Raw genomic sequence first — 23,664 nt, 5'->3', positions numbered from 1 at the left:
CCACGATGTATCACGAAAACTTCAACTAAAAATTGACCCAGTGTGTGGTAGGTATTAGGCGACCTATTACACACACTTTTTTATTAAAGCACTAAAGGCTACATATTACAATGCTTAACACAGTATCAATAAGAGACAATACAAGTGATTGCTTATCAATTTCAACAGCCACGTGTGGTAAAACTGACAGATTGTGATCTTAAGAGACAATGGTGTCTGATTACTGCAGGGAACTTACATGGAACCAGTTTGTCTCCCTGGATTTTTATTTAACCAAAGCAGCTTTTTTTCCTGCTTGTCTATTTCCAAAGTAACCTTTTTGTGATGCATTAGGATGAGCGGAATAGATCAGGTAGATGCACAGAGTCTCTTGCCCAGAGTAGGTGAATCAAGGACCAGAGGACATAGGTTTAAGGTGAAGGGGAAAAGATTTAATAGGAATATGAGGGGTAACTTTTTCACACAGAGGGTGGTGGGTGTATGGAACGAGCTGCCAGAGGAGGTAGTTGAGGCCGGCACTATCCCAATGTTTAAGAAACAGTTTCTTAATCAGCTATAATTAACGCAACTGATCTCCCGGTGGCCCAGCACTTTAACTCCCCCTCCCATTCCCAGTCTGACCTCTCTGTCATGGGCCTCCTCCAGTGCCATAGTGAGGCCCGCCGGAAATTGGAGGAGCAGCACCTCATATTTCGCCTGGGCAGTTTGCAGCCCGGTGGTATGAACGTCGACTTCTCCAACTTCAGATAGCTCCTCTGTCCCTCCCTTCCCCTCCTCCTTCCCAGAGCTCCCTCTATCTTCCTGTCTCCACCTATATCCTTCCTTTGTCCCACCCCCGACATCAGTCTGAAGAAGGGTCTCGACCCGAAACGTCACCCATTCCTTCTCTCCCAAGATGCTGCCTGACCTGCTGAGTTACTCCAGCATTTTGTGAATAAATCGATTTGTACCAGCATCTGCAGTTATTTTCTTATATTCTTAATCAGCTGGACAGCTACATGGATAGGACAGGTTTAGACAATAGACAATAGACAATAGGTGCAGGAGTAGGCCATTCAGCCCTTCAAGCCAGCACCGCCATTCAATGCGATCATGGCTGATCACTCTCAATCAGTACCCCGTTCCTGCCTTCTCCCCATACCCCCTCACTCCGCTATCTTTAAGAGCTCTATCCAGCTCTCTCTTGAAAGCATCCAACGAACTGGCCTCCACTGCCTTCTGAGGCAGAGAATTCCACACCTTCACCACTCTCTGACTGAAAAAGTTCTTCCTCATCTCCGTTCTAAATGGCCTACCCCTTATTCTTAAACTGTGGCCCCTTGTTCTGGACTCCCCCAACATTGGGAACATGTTTCCTGCCTCTAAAGTGTCCAATCCCCTAATTATCTTATATGTTTCAATAAGATCCCCCCTCATCCTTCTAAATTCCAGTGTATACAAGCCCAATCGCTCCAGCCTTTCAACATACGACAGTCCCGCCATTCCGGGAATTAACCTAGTGAACCTACGCTGCACGCCCTCCATAGCAAGAATATCCTTCCTCAAATTTGGAGACCAAAACTGCACACAGTACTCCAGGTGCGGTCTCACCAGGGCCCGGTACAACTGTAGAAGGACCTCTTTGCTCCTATACTCAACTCCTCTTGGAAGGATTTGGGCCAAACGCAGGCAGGAGGGACTGGTGTAGCCGGGACATGTTGGCCAATGTAGGCAAGTTGGGCTGAAGGGCTTGTTTCCACACTGCATGACTCTCTGACTCCATGACTCAAGTTCCCGATCAAAATTTGTGTTGTAAGCAATTTGGCACGTGTAATACAAATAGTGTTTACTGGTTTAGCACTCGGGTTACATCCATTTGTGTTATGGAAGCTTGCGTTATAGCAAGACAACCTGATCACATCTTGGATCATAGTCTCTGGTTACTGGATCAGCCACTTCAGACAGAGGAGAAAAAAACAGCTTCACTCAAATGTTGCTTAACTGCATAAGATAAATCAAATGCTGGGTAGCTTCCACCCCAGCGGTATGAACATTGACTTCTCTAACTTCAAGTAGCCCATGCTTTCCCTCTCTCTCCATCCCCTCCCCCTTCCCAGTTCTCCCACCAGTCTTATTGTCTCCGACTGCATTTTATCTCTGTACCGCCCACTCCCCTGACATCAGTCTGAAGAAGGGTCTCGACCCGAAATGTCACCCATTCCTTCTCTCCAGAGATGCTGCCTGTCCCACTGAGTTACTCCATCATTTGATGTAAAGCAGCACCTGCAGTTCTTTCCTACACATAAGATAAATCAAACCTGAGTTTTTAAATTATTTACTCCAATTGATGAAATTCGTGGCACGGATGTTTTACATTACAGATAGCTTAGTTTAGTTTAGAGATACAGCGCGGTAACAGGCCTTTCAGCCCATCGAGTCTGTGCCGACCAGAGCTCCCTGCACACTAACGCTATCCTAAACACACTAGGGACAATTCACAATTTTAACCGAAGCCAATTAGCCTACAAAACTGTATGTCTTTGGAGTGTGGGAGGAAACCGGAGCACCCGGTGAAAATCCACACAATGACAAGGGGAACGTACAAACTCCGTACAGAAAGCTCTGGTAGTCAGGATCGAACATGGGTCCCTGGTGCTGTAAGGCTGCAACTCTACTGCTGGGCCACCGGGCTGCCCTGTAAGATTCTTCAGCAAGTTTCTTTTGTGTTGCTGCAGTGTTAGACGATGTTTATGCTGTTGAACTTCAGATGCATTGTCATATCTAACGCAGGTGAATTGTTTCATACAGCTAGCAACAAGCTCATATTTCAAATATTCAGAGCTTTTTCTCAAAAAATTCTTTGTGCATTACAAGTGCTGTGTTAATACTTTCCCCCGTTTTGTGAGTGAATTGGATGCCATTGCTTGCTGGGAAGGTCATAATTTCTTAACAACAACGGAAGAATTTTGTTTAAAACGCTTCTGACTAATACAGCACAGTGGCGCAGAGGTAGACTTGCTGCCTTACAGCACCAGAGACCCGGGTCTGATCCTGCATACGGGTGCTGTCTTTATGAAGTATGTACGTTCTCCCCGTGACCGCGTGGGTTTCCTCTGGGTGGTCCAGTTTCCCCTACATCCCAAAGATGTACAGGTTTGTAGGTCAATTGCCCTCGGTAAATTACCCCTTGCATGTCGGATGCAGAACTGGGATAACATAGAACTAGTGTGAACGGGTGATCGACGAATGGCACGGTCTCGGTGGGCCGAAGGGCCTGTTTCCACACTGTATCTCTAGCTAAACGGTCTTGTGCAGATGTGGTTTCCATCCAGAAAGATGAATCTCTCAGATTCTCCACACGGAGGTTCATGGACGCTCAGATATTGACACACGGCCTACATTGACAGACGACTGTGCACAAAAGGAATCAAGGGATGAAAAGGATTAGACGGGAATGCACTGAGCCTTCTCCACCCATCGAATGGGCTAGCAGACCCAAATGGGCCGAGTGGCAGATGGTGCCGCGAGTCCTGACTCCCAAAGTCTTGTTTTCAAGGAAAAATTTCTGCAAATAAGTCACTCTTTTAGAGACACGACCAGGTAGTCTGGCTGTAGGATTCTGAAGTCAGTAATCTAAAAAAAGATGAGCTTAAAGCTTTTGCTACGGCACCACTGTCAGAATGCGACAGCTGTAATATTGTACCACAGTGTCAGCGTTTCCTTGAAATCCTTTAGTTTGGGTCTCAAGTGATCAGCTTTACTGTATGGTTATACTGGAACGATATTGCAACATTTCTCTTTAACTGAAATAAAAAACCATGCCATTGAAACGAGTCGAAATACATGAAATACAGCTTTGTTGGATTTTGGTCAGGCGCATTTGGAGTATTGCATGCAGTCCAGGTCACAGAAACAAAGAAACATAGAAAATAGGTGCAGGAGTCGGCCATTCTGCCCTTCGAGCCAGCACCGCCATTCAATATGATCATGCCTGATCATTCAAAATCAGTACCCTGTTCCTGCTTTCTCCCCATATCCCTTGATTCCATTAGCCCTAAAAGAGAACTCTCTCTTGAATACGTTGATTCTCTCTTGAATACATTGACTCTCTCTTGAATACATCATGAGGTCACCCCCATTACAGGAAGGATATGGAGGCTTTGTCGAGGGTGCAGAGGAGGTTTACCAGAATGAAGCTTCTAGCCTGATGGGAGAGGGGAGAAGAGGAAATGACCAGGGTGAGACTGGTCCTTGATCTTGCTGAGGCAGCGTGAGATGCAGATGAAGTCAATGGGAGGGAGGTTGGTTTGCGTGATGGTCTGGTCTACCTCATGTCTCTGAGATTGAAATGGCTCCTCTTTAATTACAAAGCCATGGAGGCTCGAGGTCTGTCCACACTTACCTGGGATATCACTGGATGAGGCCGTTCCATTCCCGGATTAGAGGGTAATATCCACAAGGAGAGGTCAGACGAACTTGGGTTGTTTTCACTGGAATGTCCAAGGTTGAGGGGGGACCTGATAGAGGTGTATAAAATTACGAGAGGCGTAGATAGGGTGGACAGTCAGAACCTTTTCCCCAGGGTGGAAATGTCGAAGACTAGAGGCCACAGGTTTAAGATGAGAGGGGCAAAATTGAAGTGAGATGTGCGGGGAAAGTTGTTTAGGCAGAACGGTGGGTGCCTGGAATGTGTTGCCAGGGATGGTGTAGGAGGCAGATAAGATAGGAGGATTTAAGAGGCAGGCAGATGGGTATTCAGGGAATGGCAGGATATGGATAATGTGCAGGTAGAGGAGATTAGTTTAACCCGACATCATGTTTGGCACAGATATTGTGGGCCGAAGGGCTTGTTCCTGTGCTGTGCAGTATTGTAATGTTCTATGTTTGTGTAAGATGGTTGTTTACAACGTTATAAACAGGCAAAAACAGGCATAGTTTGCAGCAAAGATCCCAGAGGAGCAAGATGAACCACTCCGTTAAAATCGCCTATACTGAAGTGTAGTACGCAAAGGTGTGTAACGCCCGCCATTTTAGTAAGCAAAACCAGCCGTTCGCTATGCCTCTCGCAGTGTAATCAGTGTTGTGGGGGAACAGTATGTGTGATGACACCATTAAAATGCAGAATATATCTCATATCATATCATATCATATACATACAGCCGGAAACAGGCCTTTTCGGCCCACCAAGTCCGTGCCGCCCAGCGATCCCCGTACACTAACACTATCCTACACCCACTAGGGACAATTTTTACATTTACCCAGCCAATTAACCTACATACCTGTACGTCTTTGGAGTGTGGGAGGAAACCGAAGATCTCGGAGAAAACCCACGCAGGTCACGGGGAGAACGTACAAACTCCTTACAGTGCAGCACCCGTAGTCAGGATCGAACCTGAGTCTCCGGCGCTGCATTCGCTGTAAAGCAGCAACTCTACCGCTGCGCTACCGTGCCGCCCTCATCTATCCACTCACATTTTTTTGTTATTTTTCTTTTTCAATGTTTCTGCAAGTTTCTGCCTCACTAAAATGGCGCCGTGACATGCTGCGGTTTTTAGGGTCAAGTCAAGTCAAGTCAAGTCAATTTTATTTGTATAGCACATTTAAAAACAACCCACGTTGACCAAAGTGCTGCACATCTGATTAGGAAAAAAAAAAAGAAACATACAGTGCGGGTGGTCTATCTTGCTCTGCTCTATTATCTTTGGTCTGGAGCTTTGAAGGAAGGACATTATGCCCCACACTTCTCCATCTTGCCCACCGGGGGGCCAGGGGCGGGAGGGTTTTGGTGGCAAGTGCTGACATTAAGCATAGCTGGAGTTTAATTGCTGATCTGGAGTGCTGGAGTTTAATTGCTGATCTGGAGTGCTGGAGTTTAATTGCTGAAGGCCGCAGATGGACGCAGCAGGTGGAATAAGTGAGAAGAGAGGTTTAAAGATGAGGACCTGCATTTTGATAACATTGACCTGGCCCATCACAATACAAGCAATGGGACAGATACTAGCGAAATACAATACAATACAATATATCTTTATTGTCATTGTACAGGGGTACAACAAGATTGGGAATGTGCCTCCCATACGATGCCATAATTTAATTAGCTAGTCAGTATTCATTTAAACAACCCAATGAAACAAATTGGAACAGTTTTAAAACAGAATAAAGTGCAAGTAGATCTGTGCCGGATCACTGTGCGATGTGACCATCCGGCTCAGCAGGACCGGTTCATAGCAGCTATGGCCCTGGGGATGAAACTGTTCCTGAGTCTGGAGGTGCGGGCGTAGAAGGCCTTGTAGCGTCTGCCCGATGGTAGAAGTTCGAACAGACTGTTGCAGGGGCGTGAAGAGTCTTTGTGGATGCTGGTGGCTTTTCTGAGGCATCATGTGTTGTAGATGCCCTCCAAGGCTGGTAGCTGTGTTCCGATGGTCCTCTGAGCTCTATGGACTACCCGCTGAAGAGCTTTCCTCTCTGCCTCCGTGCAGCTGAGGTACCGCACAGGGATGCCATGTGTTAGGATTCTCTCTATGGTGCAGCGGTAGAATGTCGTCAGCAGCTGTTGGGGTAGACCAGACTTCTTCAGTGTTCTTGGGTAGAAGAGTCATTGCTGTGCCTTCTTGACTATGCAATGACTATCATAATGTCTGAAATACAGCAGCCAGTTTGCAGAGAGTAAAGTGGTGGCGGGAGACTGATCATATGGCATCCCAAGTTATGACATTAACCTTTCAGCTGCCAATGGACTGACCAAGTTGTCATGGAGCCTGTATATAACATGAGGCATTGGGGAACTCTGTGGCAGAGTATGGGTTAATACAAAATCTAGTCAAGTTGAGGGTACAGAGTGCTGGATTAACTTAGCGGGTCAGGCAAAATCTCTGGAGAACATGGAAAAGTGACACTTCGGGTCCAGGCCCTTCCCCAGTGAACAAGGGTCCCAACCCAAAATGTCACCTATCCATGTTCTCCAGAGATTCTGCCTGACCCGCTGAGTTACTCCAGCACTTTGTGCCTTTTCTTTGTTGTAAAATAGCATCTGCAGTTCCTTGCTTCCTCAAGTCAAGTTTGAGTCAGATAATACTTTCTCTCTATTTCCCCTTTCTCCCCCTCTCTTTCTCTCTCCCCCTCTCTTTCTCTCTCCCCCTCTCTCCACCCCCTCTCCCCCTCTCTTCCCTCTCTCCCTCTCTCCTCTCTCCCCCTCTCCCTCTCTCTCTCTCTCTCTCTCTCTCTCTCTCTCTCTCTCTCCCTCTCTCTCCCTCTCTCTCTCTCTCTCTCTCTCTCTCTCTCTCTCTCTCTCTCTCCCTATCTCCCCCTCCCTCCCCCTCTCGTGCAATATTCCCACTGTCTTTCTGTTTCTGCCTCAAAAGAAGAGTGATTGATTCTGTAATAATATTAATAACCCTTCCTGTTTTTATTGCAGGTTCTGTCCCAGCTGATGGTGTTTCTCATCGGGATCGTCAGCTCCATATTCTGTGGCCATTTGGGGAAAGTTCAACTGGATGCAGTGTGTATTGCTACAGCAGTACGTATATCCAAACGCCAGTTTCATTTATCACTACAAACCCTTCGACAGGGCAGGGTAAAGGCAGGCATAGAGTCACAGAGTCTTACAGCGTGGAGCGATACGATATATTGTGCGATAGAACTCTATTTATCCCAGGAGGGAAATTGATCTGCCAACAGTCATAAAACACAAACTACACGAAACATGAAATTAAAATGACGAGTGGAAAGGATTGGGGATGTGCAAAGATTGGGAAAAGGGGGGGGGGGGGGGGTCAGGGTCAGTCTACCCCACGACAGAAGGGGGAGGAGTTGTACAGTTTGACAGCCACAGGGAAGAAGGATCTCCTGTGGCGTTCGTTCTGTGCTGCATCTTGGTGGGACCAGTCTGTTGCTGAAGGTGCTCCTCAGGTTGGCCAGTGTGTCATGGAGGGGGTGAGCTGTATTGTCCAGGATGGGGTGAGCTGTATAGTCCCAGCCCTATAGCTCAGGCCCTGAAGACCTGGCAACGTCCTGGAAAAGTCTTGCAGGTCAAATAACCTGCCCATTCTCATCTTTCACATCAGGGCTGGGGCACCAGGTCAAGAGAGAGAACAATAAAGGAAAAGAGAAAAAGTAAATGATCACTGACGTTTAATCCCACACCTATATTACTAACTCTTGGAAGTGTCTAGAACCCACTGCAACCGAGAAAAAAACTTCTTCAATATTAAACATTGATTAATGTGCCTCTTTCACCACCTCATGAACCAGATGGAATTTTATGACATTGCAGTTATCATTGTTACTGAGACTAGATTATATTGTTTTAGTTTAGTTTAGAGATACAGGGTGGAAACAGGCCCTGCGGCCCACCCAGTCCGTGCCGACCAGCGATCCCCACACACTAACACTAGTCCTACACACACCAGGGACAATTTACATTTGTACCAAGCCAATTAACCTACAAACTTTGGAGTGTGGGGAGGAAATCGAAGATCTCGGAGAAAACCCACGCAGGTCACGGGGAGAACGTACAAACTCCGTACAGACGGCACCCGTAGTCGGGATCGAACCAGGGTCTCTGGCGCTGTGAGGCAGCAACTCTACCGCTGCGCCACCGTGCCGCCCAATATAATTAGCTAAACGATAGACCCAAAGTGCTGGAAAGCTAAGGATTGACACAAAAACGCGTGGCAATAGACAATAGGCAATAGGTGCAGGAGGAGGCCATTCGGCCCTTCGAGCCAGCACCGCCATTCAATGTGATCATGGCTGATCATTCTCAATCAGTACAACAAAAGACACAATGTGCTGGAGTAACTCAGGGTGTCAGGCTGCAATTCTGGAGACCATTGTATCGGTGATGTTTCAGCTTGGGTCCCTTCTTAGGAGCTTGAAGAAAGATCCCGACCCGAAACATCACCTGTCCATGTTCTCCGGAGTTGCTGCCTGACACCCTAAGTTACTCCAACATTTTGTGTCTTATTTTGTAAGCCATCATTTGCAATTTCTAGTACCTCTGTTTAATTTGCTACATCTGTTTTTCCCAGTTGCCATGGTGGGATTTGAACTTCTGACCCGTGAACATTATTCTAGGCCTTTGCTTGATGATTCATTAACAACGCAAATGTAATCCCTTTCCCCACCCCTGCCGATGATGCCCACATCTCGGGAATGGAAGAGCAATTGACCACAATTCGGAGTTGCCATTGACTTTGTGCTGTCATTTACAATTGAATTGTTCAACCCATTTTCTTTGCCTTTTGTTACCTGTGCACAGGTGATTAATGTGTCGGGTATCTCCGTGGGTGCTGGATTGGCCTCCGCCTGTGATACGCTCATATCCCAGGTAAGTATAGACACACCCCAAGCTTAGTTTAGTTTAGTTTGGAGTTACAGCGCCGAAACAGGCCATTCGGCCCACCGAGTCCGCGTCGACCAGCGATCCCCGCACATTTACACTAATCCTGCACACACTAGGGGACAATTTACATTTATACCAAGCCCAATTAACCTACAAATCGGTACGTCTTTGGAGCGTGGGAGGAAACCGAACATCATGGAGAAAACCCACGCAGGTCACGGGGAGAACGGACAAACTCCGCACAGACAGCAGCCGTATTCAGGATCGAACCTGGGTCTCTGGCGCCGTAAGGCAGAAGCTCTACCGCTGTGCCATGGTGCTGCCTCCATGTCTTTGTAGTTAAAGAGGAGCCCTTTTAATCTCAGAGAAATGGGGTGGACCAGTTCATCACCCAAACCAACCTCCCTTCCATTGACTCCATCTACACCTCACGCTGCCACAGCAGGGCCTCCAGCATAATCAAGGACCAATCTCACCCCGGTCACTCCCTCTTCTCCCCTCTCCCATCAGGCAAGAAGCTTGAAAACGCACACCTGTAGATTCTGGAGTCTGAAGAAGGGTCTCGACACGAAACATCACCTATTCCTTTTCTCCAGAGATGTTGCCTGACCCGCTGAGCCACTCCAGTGTTTCGGGTCGATCTTCAGATTCAAGGGCGGTTTCTTCCCAGTCATTGCCCGACCACTGAACCATCCTGTAGAGAGTGGTCCTGGCCTCCCAAATATCTCATTGGAGACCTTCCAACTACCTTTAATCGGACTTTACTCAACTTTATCTTGCACTAAATGTTCTACCCTTTATCCTGCTTCTGTACACTGTGGACGGCTTGATTGTAATTCACGTTACAGTCTTTTCGCTGTCTGATTTTTAACGAATTTTTCCTCTGATTTTACAGACATTTGGTAGCAGAAATCTGAAGAGAATTGGGGTGATTCTCCAAAGGGCAATCCTCATCCTGATGATATTCTGCTTCCCCTGTTGGGCCCTGTTAATTAACACCGAGCACATCCTGCTGGCTATTAAACAGTCTCCCGAGGTGGCCAAGTAAGGAGCTTTCTTTGTTACGTGTAGGAAGGAACTGCACATGCTGGTTTAATCCAAAGATAGAGGCAAAATGCTGGAGTAACTCAGCGGGACAGGCAGCATCTCTGGAGAGAAGGAACATCACCCGTGCTTTCTTTGGTACCCACCATAAGCTCTGTGGAAATGAAGTGCTCTTTGGCTCTGTCTTCGCCAGCAGTGGAGGTCCATGAAATAACAGAAGGCACAATCCATTATGTGGATAGTAAACACTCGTTTTAATGGACCTCTCTATAAAGGATCTGGTTATAGTGGACGGGCCTATCGACGGCTGCCCATGCCACCCTTGGCCCACAACGCCCCCTACCTGCACTACCAGCCCCGGCTGCCCACACCACCCCTAGTCCACATCACCTACAGGACACTACCAGCCCCGGCTGCCCACCCTTGGCCCACACCACCTACCTGCACCACCAGCCCCGGCTGCCCACACCATCCCAGGCCCACACCGTCCCCTACCTGCACTACCAGTCCTGTCTGCCTACCCCACCCCAGGCTCACACCACCTACCTGCACCACCAGCCCCGGCTGCCCACACCACCCCAGGCTCACACCACCTACCTGCACCACCAGCCCTGTCTGCCTACCCCACCCCAGGCTCACACCACCTACCTGCACCACCAGCCCCGGCTGCCCACACCACCCCAGGCTCACACCACCTACCTGCACCACCAGCCCCGGCTGCCCACACCACCCCAGGCTCACACCACCTACCTGCACCACCAGCCCCGGCTGCCCACACCACCCCAGGCCCACACCGCCCCCTACCTGCACTACCAGCCCTGTCTGCCTACCCCACCCCAGGCCTACACCACCTACCTGCACTACCAGCCCTGCCTGCCCACACCGCCTACCTGCACCACCAGCCCCGGCTGCTCACACCACCCCAGGCCCACACCACCTATCTGCATTACCAGCCCTGGCTGCCCACCCCACCTCTAGCCCACACCACCTACCAAGCACTACCAGCCCTGCCTGCCCACCCTTGGCCCACACCGCCTACCTGCACTACCAGCCCCGGCTGCCCACCCTACCCCTGGCAGCCACCAGGCCATACCTACTGCCACCACCACTGCCGCTGCCAACCCTTACCATCACTGCGGCCGCGACCATCGACTCCGCCGATCCTCGCCTCTACCCCGGCCGCCAACTTACCTGGATTCCGGAGCGAGAGGCTGACGAGGGGTCCCAACCCGAAACGTCACCTATCCACATTCTCCAGAGATGCTGCCTGACCCGCTGAGTTACTCCAGCACTTTGTGCCCTTTCGTGTATTTACCAGCAACCGCAGTTGTTACTTGTACAATGATAATGCTTTATGTGCAGGAAGGAACTGCAGATGCTGGTTTACACTGAAATAGACACAACATGCTGGCAGCGTCCCTGGATAGAAGGAATGGGTGACGTATAGGCCCCTCTGCCTCTGGGAGAGTCACAGCGGTCAACCCTTGCCAACAATGCCCTTCACATCTCTGCACAAAGGCTGCTAGAGCCGCCGCTTCACAGCGCCAGAGACACCAGGTTCGACACAGACCTGGGGCCCTGTCTGTGTGGAGTTTGCACGTTCTCCCTGTGACTGTGTGGGCTTCCTCCCAAGTGCCAAAGACGTGCGTGTTTGTAGGCTAATTGGCCCTCTGTAAATTGCTCCTGGCCTGTCGGGAGTGGGTGGGAAAATAGGATGACATGGAGAACTAGTGTGGTCGGTGGTCGGCGTGGACTCGGCGTGGACTCGGCGTGGACTCGGCGTGGACTCGGCGTGGGCTCGGCGTGGGCTCGGCGTGGACTCGGCGTGGACTCGGCGTGGACTCGGTGGGTCGGAGGGCCTGTTTCCACACTGCATTTTTCAATCAACCGATACAGTCAGTAACACGTTTCTCGTTAACCGTCTGTTCGGGGGGCAAGCAGCAGTCAGGGCTTTCTCCTGACCTGGAATCTTCTGCGGCTGGCTGAGATCAGAATGTACTCCGTCAAGCACAGAGTGCTGGACTGACAGCAGCGGCTGCAAACTGAACTCCGTGAACTCGACCGGCATTCAATGCCCTTAAGGAGCTGAGAAGCAGCTGTTGGTTTTGGCTCCTGTTCAGGTTTTACTAGAAGTATCTCCGGATGTACTTTCAAATAACACACTCCGGAAATGGGAATAATTTATTTATTTGCCAATTATGATTCATGTGTGCGCTTGGATTTGTGATCCTGAACTACCATCTACCTCATTGGTGACGCTCGGACTATCCTTGATGGCTTTACCTCGCACTAAACATTATTCCCTTATCATGTATCTATACACTGTAAATGGCTCGATTGTAATCGCGTATTGTCTTTCCGCTGACTGGATCACACGCAACTGAGTACCCCTACTCAGTTAAACCTTGACCAGTCTCAGATCAACACTGCTTTCCAATCACCAATTAGAGTGAACCAAAGTTATTAAACAATGCAAAGAAATCTATTTGGAACATTGGGATAAAGTAACTAAAAGCCAAAGCAGACTAGAGTGCTACCGTGCCCTAAAAAGAGCTTATAAATTGGCAGACTATCTCTCAACTGTTAGAGACATAAAGCAGAGACAGACCCTCACCAAGTACAGGTTAAGTGACCACCATTTGGCAGTTGAAAAAGGAAGACAGAAGAGATCTTGGCAACCAAGAGAAAATAGAATATGCGGTCACCGTTTGACAGATGAGGTTGAAACAGAGGTGCACTTCCTCTTAAAATGTAAGAAAATCGATAAAATAAGGAAAATATATTTTGAAAATCTCAGTCTGGCGGCCACAGATTTTAAAGAACTAGACGATATATCAAAACTAAGAATAATCCTTGGCGAAGGAAATATGGCACATCTTGGCGCACAATACGTAACAGCATGCCACAACCTGAGAGACAGTGAATGACCAACATGTGTCCATACTTTGGCAATATAATGATGTATCTTATCATGCCAATAGTCTTTTTTTACATTTTAAATATAAACAAAAAGCTTTTCTCTGCACCTCGCCCAACTGCAAACTGCAAACTCTCTCAGTTGCACAGACTCTGCCTGTGTACAAACTCAATGCCCATGCTGGGGCCCACCCAGTTACTTGGTTCTTACTGTTGTTTTTCTTTCCAGGGTAGCTCAGCTGTACGTGTGGATATTTATTCCTGGTCTTCCTGTAAGTATGCCAATTGCATCTAATTTGTTAGCAAGCTACTCACAGAACAAACATAGAACATAGAACTTGAACATCAAACTCAGGATTAAAAGATGTTCTTTTAGGAAGGAGATGAGGAGAAATGTCTTTCTCAGTGGTGAATCTGTGGAAATTCTTTGCCACAGAAGGATGTGGAGGCAAAGAGAGTGGAAATATTTAAGGCAGAGATAGATAGATTCTTGATTAGTACGGGTGTCGGGGGTTATGGGGAGCAGGCAGGAGAATGGGGTTAGGAGGGGGAGATAGACCAGCCATGATTGCATGGCGGAGTAGACTTGATGGGCCAATGGCGAGGAAGCTGGAAAAGAGGAGGGGTAGTTAATGGCAGCTAATGCAGGTGAGGACAGTTTTTGATGGTGCAGATCGTGAACAAAGACCAGAGATGAAAAAAACAGAAGGTACGAGACAAAAGGATTGAAGTGTTGCGAATTGTGAAGCTGGAGGAAGGAAGAGAGTCATAGTCATAGAGTGATACAGTGTGGAAACAGGCCCTTCATAGAGTGATACAGTGTGGAGACATGCTCTTCATAGAGTGATACAGTGTGGAAACAGGCCCTTCATAGAGTGATACAGTGTGGAAACAGGCCCTTCATAGAGTGATACAGTGTGGATACAGGCCCTTCGGCCCAACTTGCCCACACCGCCCAACATGTCCCAGTTACACTAGTCCCACCTGCCCGCGTTTGGTCCATATTCCTTCAAACCTGTCCTGTCTAAGTACCTGTCTAACTATTTCTTAAATGTTGGGATGGTCCCTGCCTCACCTACCTCCCCTGGCAGCTTGTTCCATACACCCACCACCCTTTGTGTGAAAATGTTACCCCTCGGATTCCTATTAAATCTTTTCCCCTTCACCTTAAACCAATATCCTCTGGTCCTCGATTCACCCACTCTGGGCAAGAGACTCTGTGCATCTCCCCGATCTATTCCTCTCGTGATTTTACACACATGTAGGTGGAAGGGGAAGGGGAGGGAAGAAATAGGTGTGGGACCAGATGGAAGTGGGGAAAGAGAGAGGTGGTAGGAGAGAAGACGGGAGAAGGGAGGAGGCGAGTAGTAACGTAAATTTGAGAGATTCATCCCGAGTCAGATTCTGTGTCTTCCAGGGCTTCATACCGGAAGCTCACAAGGAACTGCAGATGCTGGAATCTTGAGAAAAACACAAAGTGCTGGAGGAATTCAGTGGGCCAGGCGCAGCATCTGGGGATGGAATGGACTGGCGACGTTTTGGGTAGGGACCCTTCCTCCAATGTGGAAGCTAACCAGATTGACTTCTCGAGGCAAGGTGCTGTTTGAAGCATGGTGGATGAGAGGGAGTGTGCAGGTCAGACTCCAGCAGTGAAGCAAAGTGTGACCTTGACTTCATTTAAAAAAAAAAAAAATTAAAAAATAATAAAAATAATAATAATAATAATAATAATAATAATAATAATAATAATAATAATAATAATAATAATAATAATAATAATAATAATAATAATAATAATAATAATAATAATAATAATAATTTTACTTTTTTTTTAAATTAAAAAAAATAAAAATAAAAAACCTTGACTTAATTTAGTTTAGTTTAGTTTTAATTTAGTTTATTGTCACATGTACCGAGGTACAGTGAAAAGCTTTTGTTGCATCCTTTCTAATCAGTGGAAAGACAATACATGATTATTACAATCAAGCTGTTCACAGTTGATACATATCATCATATCATATCATATCATATATAATACAGCCGGAAACAGGCCTTTTCGGCCCTCCAAGTCCATGCCGCCCAGCGATCCCTGTACATTAACACTATCCTACACAATTTAGGGACAATTTTTACATTTACCCAGCCAATTAACCTACATACCTGTACGTCTTTGGAGTGTGGGAGGAAACCGAAGATCTCGGAGAAAACCCACGCAGGTCACGGGGAGAACGTACAAACTCCTTACAGTGCAGCACCCGTAGTCAGGATCGAACCTGAGTCTCCGGCGCTGCATTCGCTGTAAAGCAGCAACTCTACCGCTGCACCACCGAGGATACATGATACATAGATACATGATAAGGGATGGCGTTTAGTGCAAGATAACACCAGTTAAAGCCCAATTAAAGATAGTGCGAGGGTCGTCAGTGAGATAGATGGTAGTTCAGCACTGCTCTCTGGTTGTGGTAGGATGATTCAGTTGCCTGATAACAGCTGGGAAGAAACTGTCCCTGAATCTGGAGGTGTGCGTTTCCACACTTCTATACCTTTTGCCCAATGGGAGAGGGGAGAAGAGGGAGTGGCCGGGGTGCGACTCGTCCTTGATTTCTACCTCGACACAGATCGTTCTTTGGTCCACCATCCTAACTTCTCCCTCTTTTTCTTTCCACAGGCGGCATTTCTGTATCAGTTGGAGATCCGATACCTTCAGAATCAGGTACCGTCACCCATGACGCCAGCAGGTAGCTTGGCAAATGTGGCCGCCGGCTGCAATTGAGAAGCAGACGCTGGGAACACTCAGCAGGTCAGGCAGCATCCGTGGAGAGAGAAACAACGATTCAGGTCGACGACCTTTCATTCGAACCAGGGAAATTTAGAACTCGACATGTTAGACGTTTCAGAGAAGGGAGAGGAGTGGGGAGTTTAGTTTAGTTTATTTAGTTTAGATTAGAGATACAGGCCCTTCGGCCCACCGAGTCTGCACCAAACAGCAATCCCTGCACATTAACACGACCCTACACACGTGAAGGACAATTCTTTTAATGGCAAGTCAATTAACCTACAAATCTACACGTCTTTGGAGTGTGGGAGGGAATCCGGAGCACCCAGAGAAAACCCACACAGTCACAGGGAGAACGTGCAAACTCCGTACAGACAGCACCCGTAGTCAGGATCGAACCTGGGTCTCTGGCGCTGTAAGGCAGCAACTCTACCGCTGCGCCACTGTGAGGGGAGACAATGATGGGGAAGAGGGGCTAAATGACATAGGTTATGGTGGTGCCGGCTGAGAGAGGTCAGTAAAGGATGGTCAAACACAGGTAGTGGCAGCAGAAGAGAAAGACGTTTACAATAGACAATAGACAATAGGTGCAGGAGGAGGCCATTCGGCCCCTCGAGCCAGCACCGCCATTCAATGTGATAATGGCTGATCATTCACAATCAGTACCCCGTTCCTGCCTTCTCCCCATACCCCCTGACTCCGCTATCCTTAAGAGCTCTATCTAGCTCTCTCTTGAATGCATTCAGAGAATTGGCCTCCACTGCCTTCTGAGGCAGAGAATTCCACAGATTTACAACTCTCTGAGTGAAAAAGTTGTTCCTCATCTCCGTTCTAAATGGCCTACCCCTTATTCTTAAACTGTGGCCCCTGGTTCTGGAATCTCCCAACATTGGGAACATGTATGTCATATTTTGACATGCAAGCAGTTCTGGCTAGGTAAGATACAAACTGGAAAGAATGGGTATCTGATAGCTGCCATGTGCATATTCTCAGTCACCCCTCTCTCGGGTTCCATCTTATCCCAGACATTACCTCTCTTCTCTACACCCATTCCCCTTCTCTGCAACTGAAGGCATGTTTGATTTCCAACATTAACATCGTTTCTCTCTCTGGAGATGCCGCCTGACCTGTTGAGTATTCCTAGATATTTCCGGCTTATAATTTCAGATTCCCAGCACCTGCAGTATTTTGCTCTTTGATCGTTAATGATTAATTGTTCTTAATGAATGATTGATCGTATGATTGAAAGATGCAGTGTGGAGACAGGCCCTTCAGCCCACACAGGCCACGCCGACCACCCGTTCACACTAGTTCCATGTTATCCCACTTTCGCATCCACTTCCTACGCAAAACGGGCGGGCGGCACGGTGGCGCAGCGGTAGAGTTGCTGCCTTACAGCGAATGCAGCGCCGGAGACTCAGGTTCGATCCCGACTACGGGCGCCGTCTGTACGGAGTTTGTACGTTCTCCCCGTGACCTGCGTGGGTTTTCTCCGAGATCTTCGGTTTCCTCCCACACTCCAAAGACGTACAGGTATGTAGGTTAATTGGCTGGGCAAATGTAAAAATTGTCCCTAGTGGGTGTAGGATAGTGTTAGTGTGCGGGGATCGCTGGGCGGCACGGACCCGGTGGGCCGAAGGGCCTGTTTCTGCGCTGTATCTCTAAATCTAAATCTAAAAGGGCAATTTCCCGAAGTCAATTAACCTACAAACCCGCACGTCTTTGGGATGTGGGAGGAAACCGGAGCACCCTGAGGATACCCACACGGTCACGGGGAGAACGTGCAAACTCCACACAGACAGCGCCCGAGGTTAGGATCAAACTCAGGTCACTGGTGCTGTGAGGTTAGAGAAGACAATATTCGTACCGCTGGGGTGTAAGCTACCCACGTGTGTGTTCAGGGCCAGCTGCCGAGGTGATAGTTGCACGTCTGAAGGCTGGCAGCTGCGAGAAATCTAGTGAGATTCGGTGTAAATCAGCATCTGCAGTTCCTTCCCATTACAAGCATCACTCTTCTGTGGACAGGAAAGAACCGCAGATGCTGGTGGTTTAAATCGAAGGGAGACATAAAATGCTGAAGTAACTCATCGGGACAGGCAGTATCTCCGGAGAGAAGGAATTCCTTCTCTCCAGAGATGCTGCTTGTCCCGCTGAGATATTCCAGCATTTTGTGTCCCTGAATCTGGAGGTGTGCGTTTTCACACTTCTGTACCTCTTGCCTAATGGGAGAGCGGAGAAGAGGGAGTGGCCGGGGTGCGACTTGTCCTTGATTGTGCTGCTGGCCTTGCAATATAATTCCAGTTGACCCAACGTCAGCCTTTTTCCACAGTAAAAGTGGCCAAGAGGAGACCAGTCAGGGCATAAACGACTATTGACTATTGATCAATCCTGTTCTCCCATTCAGTTGAATCATGAACAGTCCATGCTTCAGAGGAATGTCAATAAGGTCTCCCAATGTCTCGATTCCCCCTAAGGAATCAGGTCAAGGACATTGTCACCCTGTTTGATGAAGGGGAGGGAGGCTGCATGATGCACACCATGACCACAACATCCTGGTCCTTGTGCCTCTGTCGTCTCTGCTCCCTCACCACCTCCCTCTCCTCCCCCTCCTCCCCCCCCCGCCCCGAAGATCAACTCACCGTCCCACCACATCACATCCGCGGGACGGCACGGTGGCGTAGCAGCAGAGGTGCTTCCTTACAGCGCCAGAGACCTGGGTTTGATCCTGTCTGCGGCTGCTGTCTGTGTGTGGAGTTTGCACCTTCTCCCAGTGACCTCGTGGGTTTTCTCCGGGTGCTCTGGTTTGCTCCCACATTCCGAAAAAGTTCAGGTTTGTAGGTTGGTTGGCTTCTGTAAATTGTCCCTAGTGCGTTGGACAGAACGAGTGGTGATTTGTCCCGTGTTCGAACCTGTCTACGGGTGCCGTCTGTATGGAGTTTATACGTTCTCCCCATGACCATGTAGGTTTTCTCCGAGATCTTCGGTTTCCTCCCACACTCCTGGTTTGTAGGTGAATTGGCTTGGTGTACGTGTAGATTTTAGATTTAGAGATATAGCGCAGAAACAGGCCCTTCGGCCCACCGGGTCCGCGCCGCCCAGCGATCCCCGCACACTAACACTATCCTACACCCCACTAGGGACAATTTTTACATTTGCCCAGCCAATTAACCTACATTCCTGTACGTCTTTGGAGTGTGGGAGGAAACCGAAGATCTCGGAGAAAACCCACGCAGGTCACGGGGAGAACGTACAAACTCCGTGCAGACGGCGCCCGTAGTCAGGATGGAACCGGAGTCTCCGGCGCTGCATTCGCTGTAAGGCAGCAACTCTACCGCTGCGCCGCCGTGCCGCCCGTGTAAATCATCCCTAGTGTGTGTAGGATAGTGCTAGTGAATGGGATGGTCGCTGGTCGGCGCAGACTCGGTGGGCCGAAGGGCCTGTTTCTGCGCTGTATCTCTAAACTTAACTAAACTCAGCTCAACTCAACTAAACATCCTGGTCAAGGGCTGTGGGATAAGGTGAACAGGGGCAGCAAGGAGAAATGGCTTCCTTTTCTTCGCCCCGTAGGGGATCACTCTGCCACAAGTCCTCACGGGTCTCGCGGCCAACATCTTCAACGCGGTGGTGAACTACCTCCTCCTCTACGTGCTGACGCTGGGCGTGCCGTGAGTACCCTCGCTCCCCTTTCATGTCCAGGTGCGCCGCTAAATGAATGAACGATTCTTCACATGTCACAGTTGTTTTGCATTCCCACGGTATGCACAGACAATAGACAATAGGTGCAGGAGTAGGCCATTCAGCCCTTCGAGCCTGTACGCACCGCCATTCAATGCGATCATGGCTGATCACTCTCAATCAGTACCCCGTTCCTGCCTTTTCCCCATACCCCCTCACTCCGCTATCCTTAAGAGCTCTATCCAGCTCTCTCTTGAAAGCATCCAACGAACTGGCCTCCACTGCCTTCTGAGGCAGAGAATTCCACACCTTCACCACTCTCTGACTGAAAAAGTTCTTCCTCATCTCCGTTCTAAATGGCCTACCCCTTATTCTTAAACTGTGGCCCCTTGTTCTGGACTCCCCCAACATTGGGAACATGTTTCCTGCCTCTAATGTGTCCAATCCCCTAATTATCTTATATGTTTCAATAAGATCCCCCCTCATCCTTCTAAATTCCAGTGTATACAAGCCCAATCGCTCCAGCCTTTCAACATACGACAGTCCCGCCATTCCGGGAATTAACCTAGTGAACCTACGCTGCACACCCTCCATAGCAAGAATATCCTTCCTCAAATTTGGAGACCAAAACTGCACACAGTACTCCAGGTGCGGTCTCACCAGGTCCCGGTACAACTGTAGAAGGACCTCTTTGCTCCTATACTCAACTCCTCTTGTTATGAAGGCCAACATTCCATTGGCTTTCTTCACTGCCTGCTGTACCTGCATGCTTCCTTTCATTGACTGATGCACTAGGACACCCAGATCTCGTTGAACTCCCCCTCCTCCTAACTTGACACCATTCAGATAATAATCTGCCTTTCTATTCTTACTTCCAAAGTGAATAACCTCACACTTATCTACATTAAACTGCATCTGCCATGTATCCGCCCACTCACACAACCTGTCCAAGTCACCCTGCAGCCTTATTGCATCTTCCTCACAATTCACACTACCCCCCAGCTTAGTATCATCTGCAAATTTGCTAATGGTACTTTTAATCCCTTCGTCTAAGTCATTAATGTATATCGTAAATAGCTGGGGTCCCAGCACCAAACCTTGCGGTACCCCACTGGTCACTGCCTGCCATTCCGAAAGGGACCCATTTATCCCCACTCTTTGCTTTCTGTCTGTCAACCAATTTTCTATCCATGTCAGTACCCTACCCCCAATACCATGTGCCCTAATTTTGCCCACTAATCTCCTATGTGGGACCTTGTCGAAGGCTTTCTGAAAGTCGAGGTGCACCACATCCACTGACTCTCCCCTGTCAATTTTCCTAGTTACATCCTCAAAAAATTCCAGTAGATTTGTCAAGCATGATTTCCCCTTCGTAAATCCATGCTGACTCGGAATGATCCTGTTACTGCTATCCAAATGCTCAGCAATTTCGTCTTTTATAATTGACTCCAGCATCTTCCCCACCACTGATGTCAGACTAACTGGTCTATAATTACCCGTTTTCTCTCTCCCTCCTTTCTTAAAAAGTGGGATAACATTTGCTATCCTCCATTCCACAGGAACTGATCCTGAATCTATAGAACATTGAAAAATGATCTCCAATGCTTCCACTATTTCTAGAGCCACCTCCTTAAGTACCCTGGGATGCAGACCATCAGGCCCTGGGGATTTATCAGCCTTCAGTCCCATCAGTCTACCCAAAACCATTTCCTGCCTAATGTGGATTTCCTTCAGTTCCTCCATCACCCTAGGTTCTCCGGCCCCTAGAACATTTGGGAGATTGTGTGTATCTTCCTCAGTGAAGACAGATCCAAAGTAACGGTTTAACTCGTCTGCCATTTCTTTGTTCCCCATAATAAATTCCCTTGCTTCTGTCTTCAAGAGACACATGAAGGGCGCCGACAAAGTTGCCAAGTATTCCATTTAGTCCCCAACGGTCCCCCACTGTTCTCGGCACCCCCCCCCCCCCCCCCCACCACGCTGGGTCCCCCTTTGTTCACTGCAGCCCCCCCCCCCCCCACTCCCCTCCCCCCTTGTTCTTGGTGGAGGGGGGGTTTGGGGGGCGTCCAACCTCCGCACCCTCCGTCAACCTGTCCTCGACCGCCGGCCCCTTCCTCCACCTGGCCTCATCCTCAACCTCCATCGCCCTCGACCGCGGCTGCCCGACCTCCTCAATAATAAACGCTGGCTCATTGTTGCCGCCGGTACCTAGATGCAGCGCAGAGGTGAGTGCAATCATATGCAAGTACAACAGGCCGTGAGAAGGGAAAAAATTACCAGAGAACAGAATACTGTGGTGCAGCACCGTCGCGCTAGAGTTACCGAGAAAAAGTTCAAGGGTACCAAAGAGGTAGGTTGGAAGATTGTGTTTAGTTAGTGTATGGGAGGACCATTCAGTAGTCTGATAACAGCAGGGAAGAAACTCCATGAATCTTCGAGTCGTAGAGCATGGAAACAGGACCTCCGGCCCAGCTCATTCATGCCAACCAAGATGCCCCATCAACATTAGCCTTTTTTGCCTGTGTTGTGTTCACATTCCTTTGAATGAATGGAATTTATTGCCACAGAAGGCTGTGGAGGACGTCAATGGATAGTTTTATGGCAGAGACAGATAGATTCTTGATTAGTACGGGTGTCAGGGGTTATGGGGAGAAGGCAGGAGAATGGGGTTAGGAGGGAGAAATAGATCAGCCCTGATTGAATGGTGGAGTAGACTTGATGGGCCGAATGGCCACCTTCTGTTCCTATCACTTGTGAGCTTATGAACCTTTCCTTTCCATATGATGGTACGCGGTTTTGAGCTTCTGCATCTTCTGCCCGACAGGAGCAGGGAGGAGGGAATGGCCGTGGGTGGGAAAGGTCCCAGTTTATGTTGGCTGCATCTTCGAGGCAGCATGAAGTGCAGATGGAGTTAATGGTGGGGGAGTCTGGATGAATGATGGACTCTGATGTAACCATCCCGCACATCACTTTTGTTTTAGTCTTTTATTTCTCCCCCTCGCCCCGTTGAAAAGATGTCCCAAGTTGCCCGGCGGAGGCAGGTGGGAGGCATTTAGCTCCTGAAGGCAGGCACCAAATGCTGGAGTAACTCAGCGGGACAGGCAGCATCTCTGGAGAGAAGGCATGGGTGACATTTCAGGTCAAGACCCTTCTTCAGTCGAGGGTCTCGACCAGAAACGTCACCCATTCCTTCTCTCCAGAGATGCTGCCTGACCCGCTGAGTTACTCCAGCATTTTGTGTCTACCTTCGATTTAAACCAGCATCTGCAGTTCTTTCCTACACCTTTAGCTCCTGACGTCTATCCTACCCATCAGTCCAAACCTCAACTCGCTGTACCCCCCCTCCCCTCACTTTCCCCTTATCCAGTCTGTTAAAAGTCGATGTAAACTAAACATCACAACAACCAATGTAAAACACCACGGACAATATGACATATTAGAAAGAAGGGTAAAAATGATCATCTGATATCAGGGTACACAGTAGGAAATGCTACAAACTATAATAAAGTGCATTCTGCTAGAATTTTACTCTAATGATCTTACATCTCAGATCTTAATTAATTGTACCTTCAACTCCCGTGAATCTTTCAAGGGGAGTTGAGTATAGGAGCAAAGAGGTCCTTCTGCAGTTGTACAGGGCCCTACTGAGACCGCACCTGGAGTACTGTGTGCAGTTTTGGTCTCCAAATTTGAGGAAAGATATTCTTGCTATTGAGGGTGTGCAGCGTAGGTTTACTAGGTTAATTCCCGGAATGGCGGGACTGTCATATGTTGAAAGACTGGAGCGGCTAGGCTTGTATACACTGGAATTTAGAAGGATGAGAGGGGATCTTATCGAAACATGTAAGATTATTAAGGGGTTGGACTCGTTAGAGGCAGGAAACATGTTCCCAATGTTGGGGAAGTCCAGAACCAGGGGCCACAGTTTAAG

General features: G+C 48.5%; 1 protein-coding gene across 1 annotated transcript in view; it reads left to right on the top strand.

The window, feature by feature from the left end:
* Positions 1–23,664, top strand: part of LOC144606383 (multidrug and toxin extrusion protein 1-like) — a 51,597-nt gene that overhangs the window by 4,867 nt on the left and 23,066 nt on the right. The window contains exons 2-7 of the mRNA XM_078422415.1: positions 7,394–7,495; positions 9,239–9,307; positions 10,218–10,366; positions 13,512–13,554; positions 15,951–15,995; positions 19,626–19,723. Of these exons, the coding sequence (XP_078278541.1) occupies positions 7,394–7,495; positions 9,239–9,307; positions 10,218–10,366; positions 13,512–13,554; positions 15,951–15,995; positions 19,626–19,723 (506 nt within the window). The remainder of the gene's footprint in view (positions 1–7,393; positions 7,496–9,238; positions 9,308–10,217; positions 10,367–13,511; positions 13,555–15,950; positions 15,996–19,625; positions 19,724–23,664) is intronic.

This window comes from Rhinoraja longicauda, chromosome 26 (genome assembly GCF_053455715.1).
Source record: "Rhinoraja longicauda isolate Sanriku21f chromosome 26, sRhiLon1.1, whole genome shotgun sequence".
In the NCBI taxonomy this organism is placed as follows: domain Eukaryota; kingdom Metazoa; phylum Chordata; class Chondrichthyes; order Rajiformes; family Arhynchobatidae; genus Rhinoraja; species Rhinoraja longicauda.
This window is presented reverse-complemented; position numbering and strand designations above follow the sequence as displayed.